Raw genomic sequence first — 17,389 nt, forward strand, 5'->3', positions numbered from 1 at the left:
CATTTTTCCATTAACTACGAGTAAGCTATTTGAGCTGGTTATACATGGAGCAGCTGCAGTGCTAACACTTTGTAAATGCTAAATATCATTCAGAGAATGTTTGATATGCTGTGTGAATTGTTAAGCCTTTTACACAGTCAATGAGCTGTTTCATTCATTGCCAATGGCTGTGAATGATTACTTAGTGAGGTTTCATTATGTCAGCATCCTTGGGGATTCAGACCTAAAAAATATTTCTAAATGAGGCCCCAATGCTCGTGAGAAGTTCGCTCACGAGTCTTGTTAATACTTAGAGCTAATCCTGGGTACAGTGGAATTCCCTCAAGTTTACTCCTTTCACACAGACAAGCAAACAGGCCAAAGGAGCTTGACGATATAATGCAAATCTTGCCTTAAAATGCATATTTGGCATAATGCAGTGGTTGAAATGCCACTGCACAGACGTGTCACCCTCAGACTAATGTATATGTGTGTGTTTGTAGGCTTTTACACTGTGTGGTATCAGTAGTGTTCCAGATGACCATACTGAGAGACCTGGAGAAGCTGGCAGGTTGGGCACGCATCTCCATCATATACATTCTCAGTGGCATCACTGGTAACCTTGCCTCTGCCCTGTTCCTGCCCTACAGAGCTGAGGTGAGTTCTTCATGTAAAAAAATCCATGCCTGGACATACAAACAAATAAGGTGCACACATAGAGAGTTTGCACATTATTTTGGCATGCTTGGATACTAGTGTGTTCATCTGGTCTACAGGGTGTAGCAGAATGAATACATCGTTGGTAACATGATATCAACAGGGGAGCTGCTGTGCTCACTTTGAGCTTTTCTATCCATGTTGTGTTTTTCTTAGTTTTTTAATTTACCTTTTAAAAAAAAAAAAAAAAAAAAAACTATTTTAAACTACGTGTAATTTTACAAATGCAATCAAAAAATGTTGCACTAAGTTACTTAGATGTGCTCCAAGAGTAAATACATTAAATACTCTGTTGCATGATTTCCCAAACTGATGCGTTCACATAGTAAGACTTGTTTCACAGTAAAAATATTATTGTAAGTATAAAAAATGTTTCATAAATATAATAATCAGAGGGAGCAAAAGTTCCCTTGTGTTAGACATGTTCACACACGCACCAAACCATGTATACTTACTGTAAGTGCAAGAGTATTGGTGGTGAGCTTGTCATATGCACAGCTACAAACATAATGTGCACAGTGCATACTTGTAATTCAACATAGACGCATTGACAAACATACAAATGCTTTCTGCAGTCTACTGTTTTCATGCACATATATGTGAAGTAAATAAATCTGCTGTAACTTTCCAGGTGCACAAACTCACTGAGAACATAAACAGGTTATCACCACAAGATTAGGTGTGAGAGAGAGAAAGTGGTTGCTGAGTCAGCTGCAGCTACATACTGTCTTAGGTCATGTCTGAGAATGATTTTAAAATGCTCTGACCAGTCAACTCTGTGAACAACTCACATTTGACACCTTCTGACATTTTGTGCCAATATATACTCATTAGTACCACAAACCTAAAACACCATCATTGCTCTCTACTCATTTGGCAGTATACGTTTCCTACTTCATCTGAATTACACTTCAGTTTAATTTTAGCCAAAAACAACAACTTACTGAGCATTTGAAAAGTGCAGTCCAGATTACCTACTTTTACTGGCAAGTCTGTGTTTTTCTGTGTGTCTCTGTAGCCCAATTTCCCCTTTAAGAGATTAACCTAATGCCATTGTGTGGGTCCACAAAGGACACTGCTACGGTGCTTAGTAAATTGGATTACATTTTTTTGTTAAAAACAAAGACAATTGTTACAGAGACCAGACGTGTCTGCCAATGTTTCTGATCCACGTCTGTTTGTGAACTGGTTTTTCCTGACACACACACACACATGAATGACTTCACCCTTTATTTAATGGACAATTGATGTGGATGTGTGAAGAGCCCTTTGAACTTTGACAGTGACGCGTGCTTCAGATTTCATGTATGATTTACGTACTCATACATGAGAGATAATTCATATGAAGTCCGTTTTCTTTTTCGGCATCGTATCTATGTCTTGATGTCATTGAGACATCTGTTATCTTTTTAAGCCGAGCCTCAATGACAAACCTTGACGTGAGAGCCAGAAATCCCACCATCCAGCTCTCCTTCTGACAAACCAGCTCACAGGACTTCAGACACCAGGAATAACCAGAGGAAGCACATGCGAGGTGCAACTGAGGGCGGTCAATCCACTTAAAGAGGCGATTTAGATGGATTATTCTTTAACTGTTGAGTCAAGGAGCCCCCATGGCTCGAGCAAATATGAGTCAAACAACAGCTGTGACTAAAGTAAAACAAAATACACTTCCAATAATTCATATTTTGCATCTGCTACTGACAGGTTTTCCAGCCTTATCACATTTTTAAGTAATGTTTTCATGAAATCATTGCATGGTTAGTTTGTAGTATGTCATTTTAGATGCTCTGTCATCTCTGTTTCTTCACAGTGAAATAATGCAATGTAGCTTTAACTATGACAAGTGAAGGAGGGACTTCCATCTTCCTCCAGTTACATTGACGTTGATGAAGGTCGGAGACTTTGTTACACTTGACATTTTGATGCTAGAATATATTAATTAAATCAGACCACTGCGAGCACCTAAAAAAATGAAGCTTTAAAATAATACACTGGAAAAGTAATATGGATAGTTCTGACTTCTTATGTTGACAATCTCACGTCTGCCAGCGTTTTAATTTGATACTTGATAATAAGATTTTGAAGACTGTTCTGTGGGAATAGTTACCTGGAAGTGTAAGTGGAGATTATACATGTGTCACTTGCCAAGAAGAATTAGACTGAGCAGGACAGTCAGTCTGTCTGGGAATGCACTGGTTGGAACATGTGACGAGAAGTTATGCTATTCTCAAGCTGTACTATACACTGCGTGACTCTGTGATGTGATGGAAGAGTAAATACTATGTACAAATGTATATTTCAGTAAATGTAGCAATGCTGTTATAGAAATAATCATAGCAGCTGAATTAGTTTTTATTCTGTGTTCTAAAGTATTAATATGTTAAATATAATTCATATATTTCCTTTAAGCGGACATATGGTGCCCCTTACTATACTATTGCTACTAGGCAGGCCGCTTGTTTCCTCTATATAGATGTGAACTGTAAAATCCATTTGATCCTAAAACGGATGATATTGATGCACTGAGTATATATAAAATTCTACATTCTTCACTTAGAAATCTGATTGAGAGAGTCCTCACAAATGACCAAATGTGGAGCAGAGGACTGAATGTACTCTGGAAAACATCTTCATTTAGTTCAAGTGGGAGAGTAGGTGCCTAAGTTGCAACATTTTCTGAAAATAAGAAATAACAGGAATGAAGTGGCACTTTAACACGACAAAGTTCCATTGTTCAACTGGATCTTAAAAGTTTTAGTGAAGCGGAGTACAATGAGCAACTTTATTCTGAGTGAGTCCCTTGACACACACAAATGGGAATTTGATCAAAACCCTATTCAGGGAAAACACGACTTGTGATAGATAGATAGATAGATAGATAGATAGACAGACAGACAGACAGACAGACAGACAGACAGACAGACAGACAGGCAGACAGGCAGACAGGCAGGCAGGCAGGCAGACAGACAGACAGACAGACAGACAGACAGACAGACAGACAGACAGACAGACAGACAGATAATTTATTAATCCAAAGGGAAAATTCAGACATATACTGAGGTGAACAGATGTATTTCAAGTCACTGCTTCAACCAAACGTCGCTCCCAATATTATCTGTGTCAGCCAATAGCGAGTGATTGTCACCCGTGTGAGGAGCGTGTCGGCCTGCGTGACTGAGGCGTGTGGGTGGAGTGCCATGCTCTTTTTCTGTTTGTGGTTGTTTAATGTCTTCACAGATTAGCCATCTGCCTCTGACCAAGCCAAGCCTCCAAACTCAGCCTTGACGTCACTCTAATCTATTGACCTTTATCGCCCGACCCAGGACTCATACTATACTTCTTTTCCAGAACTAGATCTATAACTAAGACAGACTGTGTGCAGGTCAACCTGCAGTAATCATCACCTTTGTCAAGTTTCACAATCCCCATAGAGCCACAGAGAGTCACTCAAATTTCTCCAAAGCTGTTTCTGCTTATTGATTGGGATTACTATGTGATATCGTGACCAAAGACAAAACTTGGTGAGTTGTTATTCATTAACAGTAACTACAGTTTCCCAGATCAGGTCACTACGAGCCAGTGTAAATAATTGTTACTTTAAATACTATCCTGAGAACTTGCTGCCAAGATTTAGTAAACAGGTTAAATCTCTGCTGCTCTGGTCCAATACAACCTGTGCGTCTGTCTGTGTTAATTACACATCAATCTAGTCAACTCACCTGATAACTAGACTGAATTTGTCAGTTTTGTTTCTCTTCATTAGTCACCATTATTCGCTTATTAAATCGCTGGTGTGTGCAACAATTCAGACGTCCGAAACAGGCTGCCAATTAATTTCCATTCCTGCAGGACACAAATCATGTCATTCTTTCCTCTAAAATATAATTTATCCAGATACTGACATAATTCCCTGTGACACAGTGTCCAATTAATATCAAGAGACAAATAAATCCTAGCATCCCTTGCTGATATATATATTAAATATAGAAAAAATATAATGTTTTATGGTATTGATAAGGAATAAAATCTTGACTGACACATTTAACTTAAAATCTATTCCACATGCGTGTGTGACCCTGTATTATCTACCAAATAAGTGGAGCAGATAGTTACCAAAAAGCCCCATGCAAGCAGTAAACAGGATGTATGCATTTTATTTCCAGTACACGTCAAAGATAACTGTGTGTCATGCGTGTGCTGAGTCATACGTGTAGGTCTTCTGTAGACACAATGGGGAGGGTGTTAGAAATGTAAGTGGATTTATACTGTTAAAAAGCTCCTCATCTTCTGGTCCGGAGTAAAACCAACCTTTAGTAAGCCTCTGAATCCCAAAACTGTCTAGCGTGTTTCAAAGGCATGTTAGCATTTGTAAAATTGCTAAAATGATGCCATTTGAAAGAACTGAAAGAAACATCAGGTTTTCAACATTTAAAAGTGCGCCAAAAATATATAATTTACAAAAAGCACATTCTGTAAAAAACTAAAGAAATTCCGTGCACCCCAGCATATGTAGAACCTTTAGTTACTTAGATGGAACAGTTGTTTACAGAAAGGGGAGAAGTATCGAAACAAATTCCAAATCTAATTAGTAAAATATCTGTTGTATGTAGAGCCACCATTTTTCCTGTATAAAAAATATAATACATTCCTGGTAAAACCTGTGAACAATTGCAATAATCTTTAGCATGTTGACTCCAGTTTTTTTCAATTTTTGTAAAATGAATAATCAGAGAAGTTTAACTGTCTTTCTTTTTTGTTGTTTTATTTTTATTTTTGTTTGTGACATCTTAAAAGTGTCATACTGCACAGCAGGGATTCTTTAGTTCCTTCTTCTTTTAGCTATGAGTGTGCTGTTTCCATAGAGATGCAGGACTTTATATTAATAGAAAATAAGAAATCAGCCCACAGTCCATAATATGTGATAGGTGTTAAAAATGCCCAGAAACTGCTTGGAGTTCAGAATGTTAAGATTTTTTATTTTTTTTTTTTAAAGATATTTCATCATCTGTGAACTTGTGTTTTTCTTGCGTTCTCTCCCTCCAGGTGGGTCCCGCAGGGTCTCAGTTTGGCCTCCTTGCTTGCCTCTTCGTTGAGCTGTTCCAAGGTTGGCAGATGCTGGAGAAGCCGTGGAAGGCCTTTCTCAAACTGGTGGGCATCGTCCTCTTCCTCTTCCTGTGTGGCCTTCTGCCGTGGATCGATAACATCGCCCACATCTTTGGCTTCCTCAGCGGCTTGCTGCTGTCCTTTGCCTTCCTGCCCTACGTCACCTTCGGGACATTTGACAAGTATCGGAAACGTATCCTCATTGTTGTCTCGTTGTTGGCCTACATCGGCCTGTTCTCTTCCCTCATCGTTTGGTTTTATATTTACCCAATTAACTGGCACTGGCTGGAGCATCTCACTTGTCTGCCCTTCACAAGCAAGTTTTGTGAAAAATATGACATAGACCACGACATTGACCATGTGGTGCTCTAGTCTTTAAGATCCTGATGACACCTAAGAGGAGCTTCTGTGCTGCTGGTCCACTACTGATCATTGTGGTGACCTTTTAAGATTTGGCAATCATATTTTTATTGTTTTCTGATAAAGGATCTGCTTAAAAGCCATGTGAATTGGAAGAGGATCAGCCTGTTCTCATCAGCCTGCTGACTTGCTTACTCCCGGAAAGCTTACTCAACCTTTTCAATCCCCAGCCAAATCTGGTACGACTTCGTGGTTTGTCCTCAGAATCAGAGGGCAGGAAAAGATACTCAGGACATTAAAACTGAAACAAGCAGGATGGACACCAATGAAAACATTTATAGAGCAAGACTGACAGGCCTCTTCATTTTACAAAGTCACTTCAATCTAAAGACAATGGGAATGTCTCAGTCAGTTTCCCTTTAATCCCATGAACAACAAACCGCTGCAGTGAAAAGAAAGACTGGTGCATAAATGGTTCATCAGGTATCTTGTAGCCCAGTAAACTGAGATACATTAGATGCTTCCGAACCGTAATTCTTGTTTTCAGCCACACTGGATTTAACACTACAAAAGCTATGTTCTGCTGCTTTTCAAAATAGTGAGAAGTGTTTTTCCGAACCAATTATAAAATTTTTGCTCATTGTATGTATGCACACTTGGCATGTCAATCAATATTGTTTGAATCCTGAAATGGTATGCTAAAGGTAACGATATTTTCCAAGTATTCATTGTGCAGCTGGAATAGGAAAAATCTAATATCAGTGGTCAACTAAGGCAAGATTTCTATCTATAACCACTAGTTGCCTTAAACGGACTATGCCATTTTACAAAGATGCCTCACTGTAGTTTTGCATTTGGTTTGTGATTAAATTTTTGACCCCTGATGAACATATTTGTGACCCTAACCTAACTAAGCTCACATGCTGCTTTTTATTCTCATATATGCATGTTGTTTTCTACAGTCACCTTTCTGTATGTCCCTGCTACGTATGAATTTTAAAATAATCCCTGCTTTTAATGTCACCATTTGATCATATTTTTCTGATCACAGTTGTGCCTAAAGCATTTTCTAGATTTTCTCTGAAATACATCACACACATAATATTTATTCTAGGAGCAATGATTTAATCTGGCTTTTTGTTAGATCAAAGCAGGTTTTATACTGTATTTTTTGACTATGGAAACCATACTCACATGATCCTATCTAAGTTTTCCCCAGGCCCTTAACTTGTGAAATGCACTGTAAGAGTCTCTGGTTTCACTATTTACACTCACTGATACTAAACAATACAAGACAGATGGTTTGAAACTAAATCAGGACGGATGGAAGCCTTGTTCTCTACATTTCCTTTTGTCTGTGCTCATGCAGCTGAATGCTTGGGTTGTGGTCCATGACCCGCAGTAGATGTTCCTGTTTGAATGTGGTAAGTCCTGACACCTAAAATGAAACATTTCTCACATCCTTGGCTTTAAATGTCGCTGTTCGTTGTTTGTCGTTATTCAGGTTTCTGGTATGTGTTGACCCCAGCTGTTAGGAAAGCCCCAGTAATGACTCCTGTGTAGAGGATTATGTGAGTTTAGTTACTAAGTGAGTTACGAGATTATGTGAGTTTGTCGACAGAGGTGACTCACTGATCATCTGGTGTTTTTCAGGACACAAGTTGTTAAAAAGCAGTTCAGATGTTGGAAAATGTAGATGTATTATTCCGTTTTAGCAGACTGCTGCAGCCACACGACTCGGCCCTCGTAGGCAAAGTGTGAACAATAGCGTCGACCTTTTTTAAGAAAACCTCTTTTCTGTGCCTTCGGACATGGGAGCATGTGAATGTTTGAGCTGAACCACAACAACCAAATCCACCATCATGAATATGCAGCAGCAGCAGCAGCTGTGTTTGCATAGGGACCAAATAATTTCATCCTTTTTTTTCCTATTTAATAGCTTAAAATGAGAAAGTTTAAAATTACTTTTCAGGTCATTGTCAAGGTATTGTTCTTTTTTGCTTTGGTTTTGTATGTGAAAATATGTGTCAATTAAAGCAGTCAAAATAAATGCACTCTTATGAAGTTCACAGGTCTGCAGGGAATTAAATTTCATGTTAGGCCCATGTTGTCTGCCGTGTTAAAAGCATTTGTTCCCAAGGTCAAGAACGAACTTTAACATGTGGTCCTTTGTGCTCACAAAAAAAAATCTTAACAAGTTGAATGAAAGTTCAAGAAGATCCACTAGAATGGACCGAGTGGTGAGAAGTGTTTCCTCAGCAACTATTCAAATGAAAATTTCTAATGAGACAATGAGGCAATATAAAAACAAGTGAGAAAATAGACCTTTTATTATTTTAAGAGCAAAACAGCATAAAAAAAACAAATTCGTCTTGATTCAAGACTGTGGGAGGCAAAGGTGGTGACTGTCTAAAAGGAAAACATGATAGGAGACTAAAGAAGACATCTCTGAAGCAAATATACTCAGAATATATAGATATACTGATGTGTACAGGGGTTTTATAGAACGTGACTCATAGATTTTCTGAACATTTACATTAATGCCACAGACTTTGTGAAGAGTCACTGACAGGACCTCTCAAATCTTAATATTAAACGATGCACAAGCAAGAATCATTTTCTGGCATTTGGTAGCTGATATCCCTCCTTTGTATTTTTATTCCATAACTGTAGATTTACTTGTTTACTTTGGCATATCGATGTATAATTACTGCATTTATACGATGCACAACATGTACACGGATGTTCTAAAACAACTGTAAAAGACCTACATAGAATTAATATTCATTTTACTAAGTTTGTCCTCATGGGCTTCATTGAGAGCCTGAAACCATGTTAGACAAAACAAATATATAAAAAAAGAAGCAAGGCAGCTGCATTCTATGATTAATAAATGTCCAGCATTTATCAAAATAGCTTTATATGAAAAAAAAAAGCTGAATTTGCTCTAATGATTTAGATGCTATGTTACAAACACACTAAAATACAACTCAAGACATCTTTTCTGTTTCCGACCACTTTTCCAAGCAGCTGTTGTTGGCAGCTGGATGGCAACTCTTTGTTTTCAGCTCTGTGCAGAATTCAGATTTCACGCCTCACTACCTGCTGAGCAAGTTCCACTCACAGTGATGATCTGAAACACTATCACTGCACCGGTCACAGCTAAACTGCTCATGTGTCCCCTTTTCTGTTTCCATTGGAGGTGGGGTCCAACCATCACCAACAGCCAGGAAAGATCCACTTTAAGTCCCTCAGTCTTCAACAACCACTGTTACGCCGCATGAAGGCGTGGCCCCTGACTGGGTAGAACATCTCGATGAAGGTCAGGGGTCCCACTGTGATCTCGCTGGGGCCCTGAACCTTGAAGCCTGACTTCTGGTAGAAGGGAACCAGGAAATCCTCGCACATGAGCACAGCGCGGCGGACGTAGGGCAGGCAGCGCAGGTACTGCAGGTAGCGCCACATCAGAATGGAGCCTTTCCCCTGCTGGCGGAAGGTCCGGTGGACGGCCAGGACGTGGATGTGGACGGTGGGGCCGTGAGGCTTGTGGAGAGTCAGAGCATCCTGGGGAGCAGAGAGCAACAGCAGAGCTGTGAGAACAAGTAACTGTGTTGTTGAGACACCTGTCGGGCTTCTTACAGTGACATTTAAAGCTGCAGCACGAAGCCAAAAGGCCAAATGCTTTAAGTACAGATGCATTAATGCCCCCAAAAATTTACATTTATTACAGTAAATCAAGTTGATTCAAATCAAACTTATTTATATATACTATAAATAATGAATGTTTTTTTTTTTTTTAGAAGTTTTTAATGTAATTTTAAAAAACTTTATTATTATTTTACAGATTTTCCCTGTTTTGTTAAATTGCTGATAGTAACTAGTAAACTCACAGGAAAAAAGTATTAATTTACCTATTTAAAATTTAAAACAACAGGCCAAAACTGGAAATAATGTCCACATTAAGAATCTGTATTTTACAAAAAGTTTTTTATTCTTGTAGTGTTTGACTGTAAAATTACAGCCTGTAAGTTTAAGTAATACATAAATTAAGACCAATATGAGCAACTAAAAACCCTTGAAAACATATGTCTTGATATTTTTCTTTGAAGTGTCAAAAGAAGAGGAACATCTGAGAGGTCTGAAAGAAAAAGTCTTTTCCAAAGCTTTAGAGCCATAACTGGAAAAGCAAGAATTGCACTGATTTATTACCCAAAGAATTTTAAAAACAATTCTGCATTTGAATGTTGCATTAAAATCCATTGGAAAATGTTATTCAGGCCATTTCTGAACGGTCATCAGTGATGCATTAACATGTATGAAGCAGAGACATAGTGTGGTCTACATAGGAATATAGTTTGACTTTTTGTTTCTAAAAGTTAATATGTAAATTAACTTATTGTTTGTAAAATAGATGAAGGAAAACGTACAATATTACACTCTGAACACCTCACAATTGTAATTAAGCACATCTATAGTCCATCATAGCTGCGGTTTGTTAGGTGTTCCTGGGAGAGCTGCAATTCAGTAGATTTCAGGGACTGATATGACCAGTAATGGCTAATCTTTGCCTGTAAGTTGCCATTTTAAATTCTCTCTGTAACACCAGTCATTTCACTATAATTTGGTAACATTTTGTATCACTTTAACCTCTCACTGCTTCTTCTCTGTCAGTCAAGTGTTTGTTTTTGCCTCCAGAGTCACATTTACAGAACAGAAAGTGAACTGAAAGTGTCTCATTAGGAATAAAGTGTTTGTTTTTTCTCTCTGTGATTAGGACACATAGGAGAGCTGATGCACAGAGATCTTAATATGACATATTGTGACCTCTTTCTATTCAGCACCTTGTTCTCTGTGACTCCTTTGCACATTTGCATGTTTGCTCTTATGTATGTGCAAGACTTGTAAAAATGGTTTTCCTTTTAAGAGTGACATTGATGCCGCTTTCTAGGTTATTTCTGTTTTCAATGCAGCTATATATTTACTTTAAAAAAATCATTTTAACTCTTTATTGCATATATATTCTCAGGAGTATGCCATTTCACTAAATATCATGTACACATGTGAGAAATAAAACTTCAGAAACTTTCATTTCAGATTTGCTGCAGTTTAACATAATCACAGCAGTACGATTTTTTTTTAACTGTATCTGTATCACAGTTTCAAGAAAAGGCAGAGACAAATTCATAATTAAGCTGGATGGATCTCTGCTCCACTCTAAACCTGAACTGAGGGCCATAGTGATTTAGGTGACTCTGCTTGACAATTTATTATCACCAGCTCTGTTTTCGAGCACAATCTACCATAAATATTCACTTAAATCTCCTCTCTTAATCTGTTTTGACCCTTGGTCTTAAATTTTCCTCGTCAGTCAGCCGGAAACAAATCGGTGTACAGGTGTCCTGCGCTCTGTCTTACCATGGTAAGCCTCTCCTGGTCCCAGAGTGAGCCGATGATAAAAGCCACCAGCCGTCCCTCCTCGAACCAGCCAAGAGACAGCTCAGGACACAGGCTGAGGAAGTGACGCACCTCGTCCAGGTGGAGGGGACACTCGCCGGACACCGAGATGAAGGCTGTGTGAGGAGGAGGAGGAGGAGGAGGAGGAGAGTCAACGATCAGAAAATTAGACATCAAGGCGCCCGGATTCCAAAGAAGTGCGCGCAATGTTCCAAATACTGAAAATGTGGTGGAAAGATATGGATCAGAGCAACCAAATGTAGGGATAAGGTCACTGAAAACGTTTCTGTGAAGGCATTTTATATCAATAGATACGATTATTTTACTTCTCACCAGTATGTGGAAGCTGCTGCGACTGGATGAATTCCCTTTCCTAAACATTTTTCGCGTGCGTAATTGCGCCAGGAATGCCTATCTTAAAGACAGACCGCCGTGGCGAGTGCTGTAAGTCTATAAAGTAAATATAAATCGCTCGTTTACCTTCTCTTTCAATCTCGAACACACTGATGGCGTCCTCCAGGCTGAGGGACCGGAACTCGCTGGCCGGTAGCGTGTGGCGGCGGCCCCGCGGCACCGGAGAGCGCATGTGGAGCGGCTTCATGAACGGCACTGCGCTCACCACCGACATGATGTGATGTTTCCCGAGAAGGTTTTGAAGGAAAGTGAAAGAATTTGCACTGAGATTTCACTCTGACTTCTTTAACACGAGCTTCGGTAAAAGCCCGATCCGTGCGTAACAGGACTGTACCAGTGCGCGTAAAGACTGCGCTGAGAGTGGCGCACCTTCAGTATTTATAACATTGCGGGGTGGGGGTGGGGGGGGGTGTTTCTAATCCTGAAGTGAGCTGTGAGATCAAACCTTCCATTCCCCGTGAGTACACTGAACAATAAACATATTTACACGGGCTGAGGGGGGATATTTGTGGGTTGAGAATTATCCTCGTCATGCGTCCATCAGACCCGCAGCAGATTTGGATTTTACTGATCATGTGTTGGAGCTCCCATACCAACATATTACCAATCTGTTGTCAATATTCATGCCAGGTTTAACAATCAGTGGAGTGCTTTAGAGCAATGAGAGTCTAGCTGTAGAAAGGTTTTCTGATCGGTTAACCACCACAGTGTCAGTATTTATTAATGTTGCCACTGAGCAGATTGAGCGTCCTCCGTGTTGCTTAACTGGGCCATCTTAAGGACTTCACTTCTTCATGTGATTTCTCTGACGGAGACTTTCCATTGGCTGTCCATTGTCCCTTTAAGTAGAGTTCACGATTTTTCCACGCTTTATTTTCCAGATCCGTAAGAGGATTACTCGACGTGTAGGAGTTTGTTTGTCACCTCTTCAGGGTTAAATAATTCCTCTTAACAACTTCAAGTTGTTGACCTTTGGGGGGGAAAAATACTTTATTTCTCACTAGATGTAGAAAAAGTTTTATTACCAGACAGGATAGCAGCAGAACTGAAAGCTTTACCGCGTTTATCTTGTGTGGTTCGTATTTAGGAGGCAACTAAGGGATGCACAATATAAACAATAATAATAATTATTGTTATTATTATCGTAAAAAGTGGTGAACATTTGGCTGCCAGGGTGCCACAAATTCGGAATGTAAATGAATGATGTTTTTAGATAAGGTACAGTAAAACAATGTGATTAAATTACTATATATAAAAATAAAATGTTTTGATATGCACATTTTATATAGAATTTTGGCTCTTTTTTTAAAAAGTGAAAATCTATAAAATAACTTTTTACTTATTTCTTATTCAAATAAAGTAAAAAATTATGTAATTTTCTGGCCAAACACCGTCAAAGTACAAATTACTTTTCGTACTTTGTAAAACTGTTCATTTTTTATGTGGACATTATTTACATGTTTGCCTTTTTTGGCTGAGATTTTTTATTTTGCAAATGTTTTTATGTTGGAGAACTTTGGAGTACATTGTACAGATTCTAACGAACCAAACTACAAGGTTTATGTTTCACTTATGTCACCACTTACAGATATCAAACGTGAGGCACAGAATAATAACCTGCTGTAATCTACTCATTAGAAGCAAATCGTCATTTTATTCTTTTATTCTATACTGACATTGCCAACAGAAGGTGCTTTAGGATTAAATGACGTAAAATATTGTTTTTGTTTTAATACAATCATATGTTTTCTTTGAATTTGTCTTTTGTGTGTGTGGACATAGCAACAACTGAATGTTCAAGAATTTAAGACAGAGAAAAAACTATGTAGCATATAGCTCCATAAGCTCTGTTTTCAATAAAGTGGATTGTTTTTCGTAGAGCTACAACAACTAACCGATTAGCTTTCATCCGTTAAATGAATCACAAGCTATTTTTATGATCAGTTAATTGATCTGAGTTTTTTTTAAGAAAAAAAAGTCAAAATTGTCAGATTCCAGCTTACTAAAATTGAATATTTTCTGATGATTGAATTTATGATGATTGAATAAATGAAGTTACTGTATTGTATTGTATTGTATGTCTTTCTCCGTGACAATAATCTGAATATCTTTCGGTTATGGGCAAAAAAGGACATTCGAGGACGTAATTTCTTGCTGTTAACGTAAAAAAAAAAAAAAAACTATATATAATATATTATATATATGTTGTCCCCACAGTAACAGCAGTTTTTATCTGTTCACTGCTGCTTCTGTCTGACGGCGCCTCTCCGTGGTGACAGCAGGTACTGCGTCATGACGCTCCCGCTCTGCGCTAGTTACGTAGCCCTGCGTAGCTACGTAACCACGTGCACTTCGCTGCTTCCAGGTTACAGCTTTTTTTCATTCCACCGTCATCCTCGCGCTCTAGCATCACTCCCTGACAACAGCAGCGATGGCGGAGCCCGTAGCATCGGATGCGGCGGCCACAACGGACGCAGCAGCCACGGCAGCATCACCGACACCGGGCCTCTCTCCCGCAGCTAGCCCGGGCTCGGAGCCTCCATCCATGGCTCTCTCTCCCACGGCGGACGGCTCCCAGCGGCTGCTCTTCTCCCACGACCTGGTCTCCGGACGGTATCGCGGCTCAGTCCGGTTTGGCCTCGTACGGATGATCCACGGCGAGGAGGATTTCAACTCGGACTCGGACCTCGACGATGGCGGAGGGAGAGGCGGTGGAGAAGGAGGTGGTGGCGGAGGAGGAGGAGGAGGAGGTGGAGGTGGAGGACGAGTCCCATGTGGTTCGGACACTGAGAGTGCCGTGGACACTCCGAGTCGGCCTCTCGGTAGGGGATTTGTCCGCGTCCAGTGGTACCCTGAAGGAGGAAAGCAGGACATCAGGGAGACAAAGGTACCAGCTAATGTGTTGACTGTTTACACTGGCACTGGGTGCTGGTCTCAGACTGGCATGAGGACCGCACTGGTTTTTAGCTGCCTGTTGTGTTATTGGAGGAGAAAAGTCGGCTTGTGAGCCAGTCAGGGATAAGGTTCACCTAATCCATCTGCCTAAAACGTACAACCTAGCCCGCTAATTGGCTAGCGTTCAAGCACACACGCTAGCTAGCAGTATAGCTCCTAGCCTCATGTCTCTCAGCTGGTCCCGGCAGGCTGAACGGGCTTGTTTCACCTGACTGCGTCCAGCTAGCTGTGGTACACCAGACATACACGACCGAGTGTCCGGGCAGCTGCTCCTTAAGTGGAGGTGTGCAGGTTTTGGCAGGTGCAGGTCCCGGCTAGGAGCCTTACACCTATTGATTAGCTCATCCTGTCGTTCCTCGGCTGGGTGTGACCTGGCCTGAGACCAAGCGTTGTATGTGATAGAAGAAGCGTTAATATTTGAATAGCGCCATGGCTAACATCATAACTACACCTGCATTTTGTTTCAAACCACCGTGGACAGTGACAGAGCTGAACACAGACCTAACAGAGATTAGCAGAGGAAATCTTTCAACACATTCAGACTCGATGTCAGGTTGACAGTAATAACTGCAGATACTTTACAGCGATAACCAACATTTTTTGAGCTACAAGAAGTAATCGATTATCAGCAACAATGAACAGGCAGCTATTTTGCTAATTGATAAATTGTGTTGTCAAATTTCCAGCATCATTTGTTGGGTCCGTTTTATCAAATTTAACAAATTGCAGCTTTTTTTCCCGGTTGTGTATCATTGTAAACAAGATAAGTTTGGGTGTGGAACTGTTGGTCAGATAAAACAAGACCATTTAAAGAGACTTCTGAGTCATTAGTGGCAGCTGCTCTAGCAATTTTGCGTTATTAATTCTTACATTTTATTTTCAGGTGCTGCTGCTCATTGTTGTTGAATAATCTGCTGCTTGTTTTCTTTATCTTTATTTATAAAGTTATCAACAACTCATTTTACTATCATAAAACTCCAACAAAACCATCAAATTTTACATTTGAGTAACTGAAATTTGGATATTTTAGCATCATTTATTCAAAAAATTATAGCTTTCCAAACCTTGTTGATTAAACAACTTCAATAAGCCCAAAAAGCCCAAATAATACACAATCAGTTATTGTTACACTAATCTTTGTAATGGTAGTTTATTATTGACAGGATGAACATAATGGACCTATGAATTGATAATTCAGTGAATGTTGACCAGTTGTGGGTGATGGTTGTAGTAAAGTCTTCTTCACTGGTACATACACAGAGAAATCTTCTTTCAGAAGAAGGCTTTCTGAGTTATCAAAGTAATTGTGTACAATCCTGAATCCATGGAGTCCGAACCATAGCCGTGATGTGCTAGACCCATTTTACGTTGTTGATAATGTGACTTTGTTAACCCGCATCTTGGTTTAGGCTTGATATATACATCCTAATTCTGGTCACATACTCATTTCCATGGCAAGTTTGACATCTTTGTTTAAATTCATGGGACATGAAAGGCCGCATCAACATTTCCCCATAAATGCTGATAAACGACACTGTCTTATGCACATCTGTTTTTCCTGGCACTTTCTTTGAGAAATCTACTTGGTTCTCATTTTCATTTTACAGCCAAAATATGAATTAAATTGTAGCTGGTGAAGAGAAATGGAAAGCTGCACTGTCATGTAAATTCTCTAGGGCCTCTCTAGATTTCTCCTGGGCTTTGTGGAAAAGGGGTCACAGGGTTTGAAGGAGGACAGGTCTGGAACAAGCTCATACAACCTCATTTCAGGGACACAGGATAGAACCAGAAGAAGCCTATTTAAGGACCTGTGTTGCATCGCTTTGTCTTTTGAACTAAATGAGTAAAGTTCTGGTCTGAGTGTCATTCAACCTTTGTTACAACAAAGGCCCAACGACATGTCCCTGAAACAATAATGCTGATGTTTACACGCCACGTGGAGCATTAACACTGTGTCCCTAGAGTATCTAGTGTGCGATGATGTGCACGTGTATGGATATCATTGTGTAGTTCTCTTGCAGTGATTTCTCGTTTGCTTATCTGGATGCACCACATGCCCATTCTCACCAGGCTCCTCCTTTTTATTCTCTACATCTATCCTGAGAGCATGGTTTTAGATTCTAATCAATAATTCATGATTACTTCCTGCAGTATGCAAAGTTGCGTATCTCCAAGATGGTATTTACACAAATTTTTGACTTACATTTATTCTGCAGGCTGCATCTCAGTAAAAATGTTTTCTCCCATAAGTGATCAGGAGGAGGAAAACTGCTGCTTAAAAAGCTGACACACTTGTCAGACTTACTCTAGCGATTTATAAGTGTAGTATTTTCTCAGCGTTATAGTTTTGTAATTGATTTCTAGAAATAATTTTAGAGTGCAGTATATATCCTTATGATAATAT

At 39.6% G+C, this 17,389-nt stretch overlaps 3 protein-coding genes across 4 annotated transcripts in view; 2 read left to right on the forward strand and 1 right to left on the reverse strand.

The window, feature by feature from the left end:
• LOC111564216 (inactive rhomboid protein 2) overlaps positions 1–8,231 on the forward strand; it is a 31,344-nt gene extending 23,113 nt beyond the window's left edge. For both annotated transcript variants that reach the window (XM_023263671.3, XM_055009635.1), the window contains exons 17-18: positions 483–636; positions 5,743–8,231. In XM_023263671.3, coding sequence (XP_023119439.2) covers positions 483–636; positions 5,743–6,174 — 586 coding nt within the window. In that variant the 3' untranslated portion in view covers positions 6,175–8,231. The remainder of the gene's footprint in view (positions 1–482; positions 637–5,742) is intronic.
• Positions 8,232–8,474: 243 nt separating this feature from the next.
• aanat1 (arylalkylamine N-acetyltransferase 1) lies at positions 8,475–12,390 on the reverse strand. Its single transcript, XM_023263673.3, has 3 exons — positions 12,097–12,390; positions 11,578–11,732; positions 8,475–9,726 (listed from the first exon to the last, which is right to left on the reverse strand). The coding sequence occupies exons 1-3, from the start codon at positions 12,242–12,244 to the stop codon at positions 9,421–9,423; spliced, it is 609 nt and encodes a 202-aa protein (XP_023119441.1). The 5' UTR covers positions 12,245–12,390; the 3' UTR covers positions 8,475–9,420.
• Positions 12,391–14,368: 1,978 nt separating this feature from the next.
• The window catches only part of ube2o (ubiquitin-conjugating enzyme E2O), a 44,608-nt gene continuing 41,587 nt past the window's right edge, over positions 14,369–17,389 (forward strand). Inside the window, exon 1 of the mRNA XM_023263682.3 lies at positions 14,369–14,917. Coding sequence (XP_023119450.1) covers positions 14,462–14,917 — 456 coding nt within the window. The 5' untranslated portion in view covers positions 14,369–14,461. The remainder of the gene's footprint in view (positions 14,918–17,389) is intronic.

This window comes from Amphiprion ocellaris, chromosome 4 (genome assembly GCF_022539595.1).
Source record: "Amphiprion ocellaris isolate individual 3 ecotype Okinawa chromosome 4, ASM2253959v1, whole genome shotgun sequence".
NCBI classification, from domain to species: domain Eukaryota; kingdom Metazoa; phylum Chordata; class Actinopteri; family Pomacentridae; genus Amphiprion; species Amphiprion ocellaris.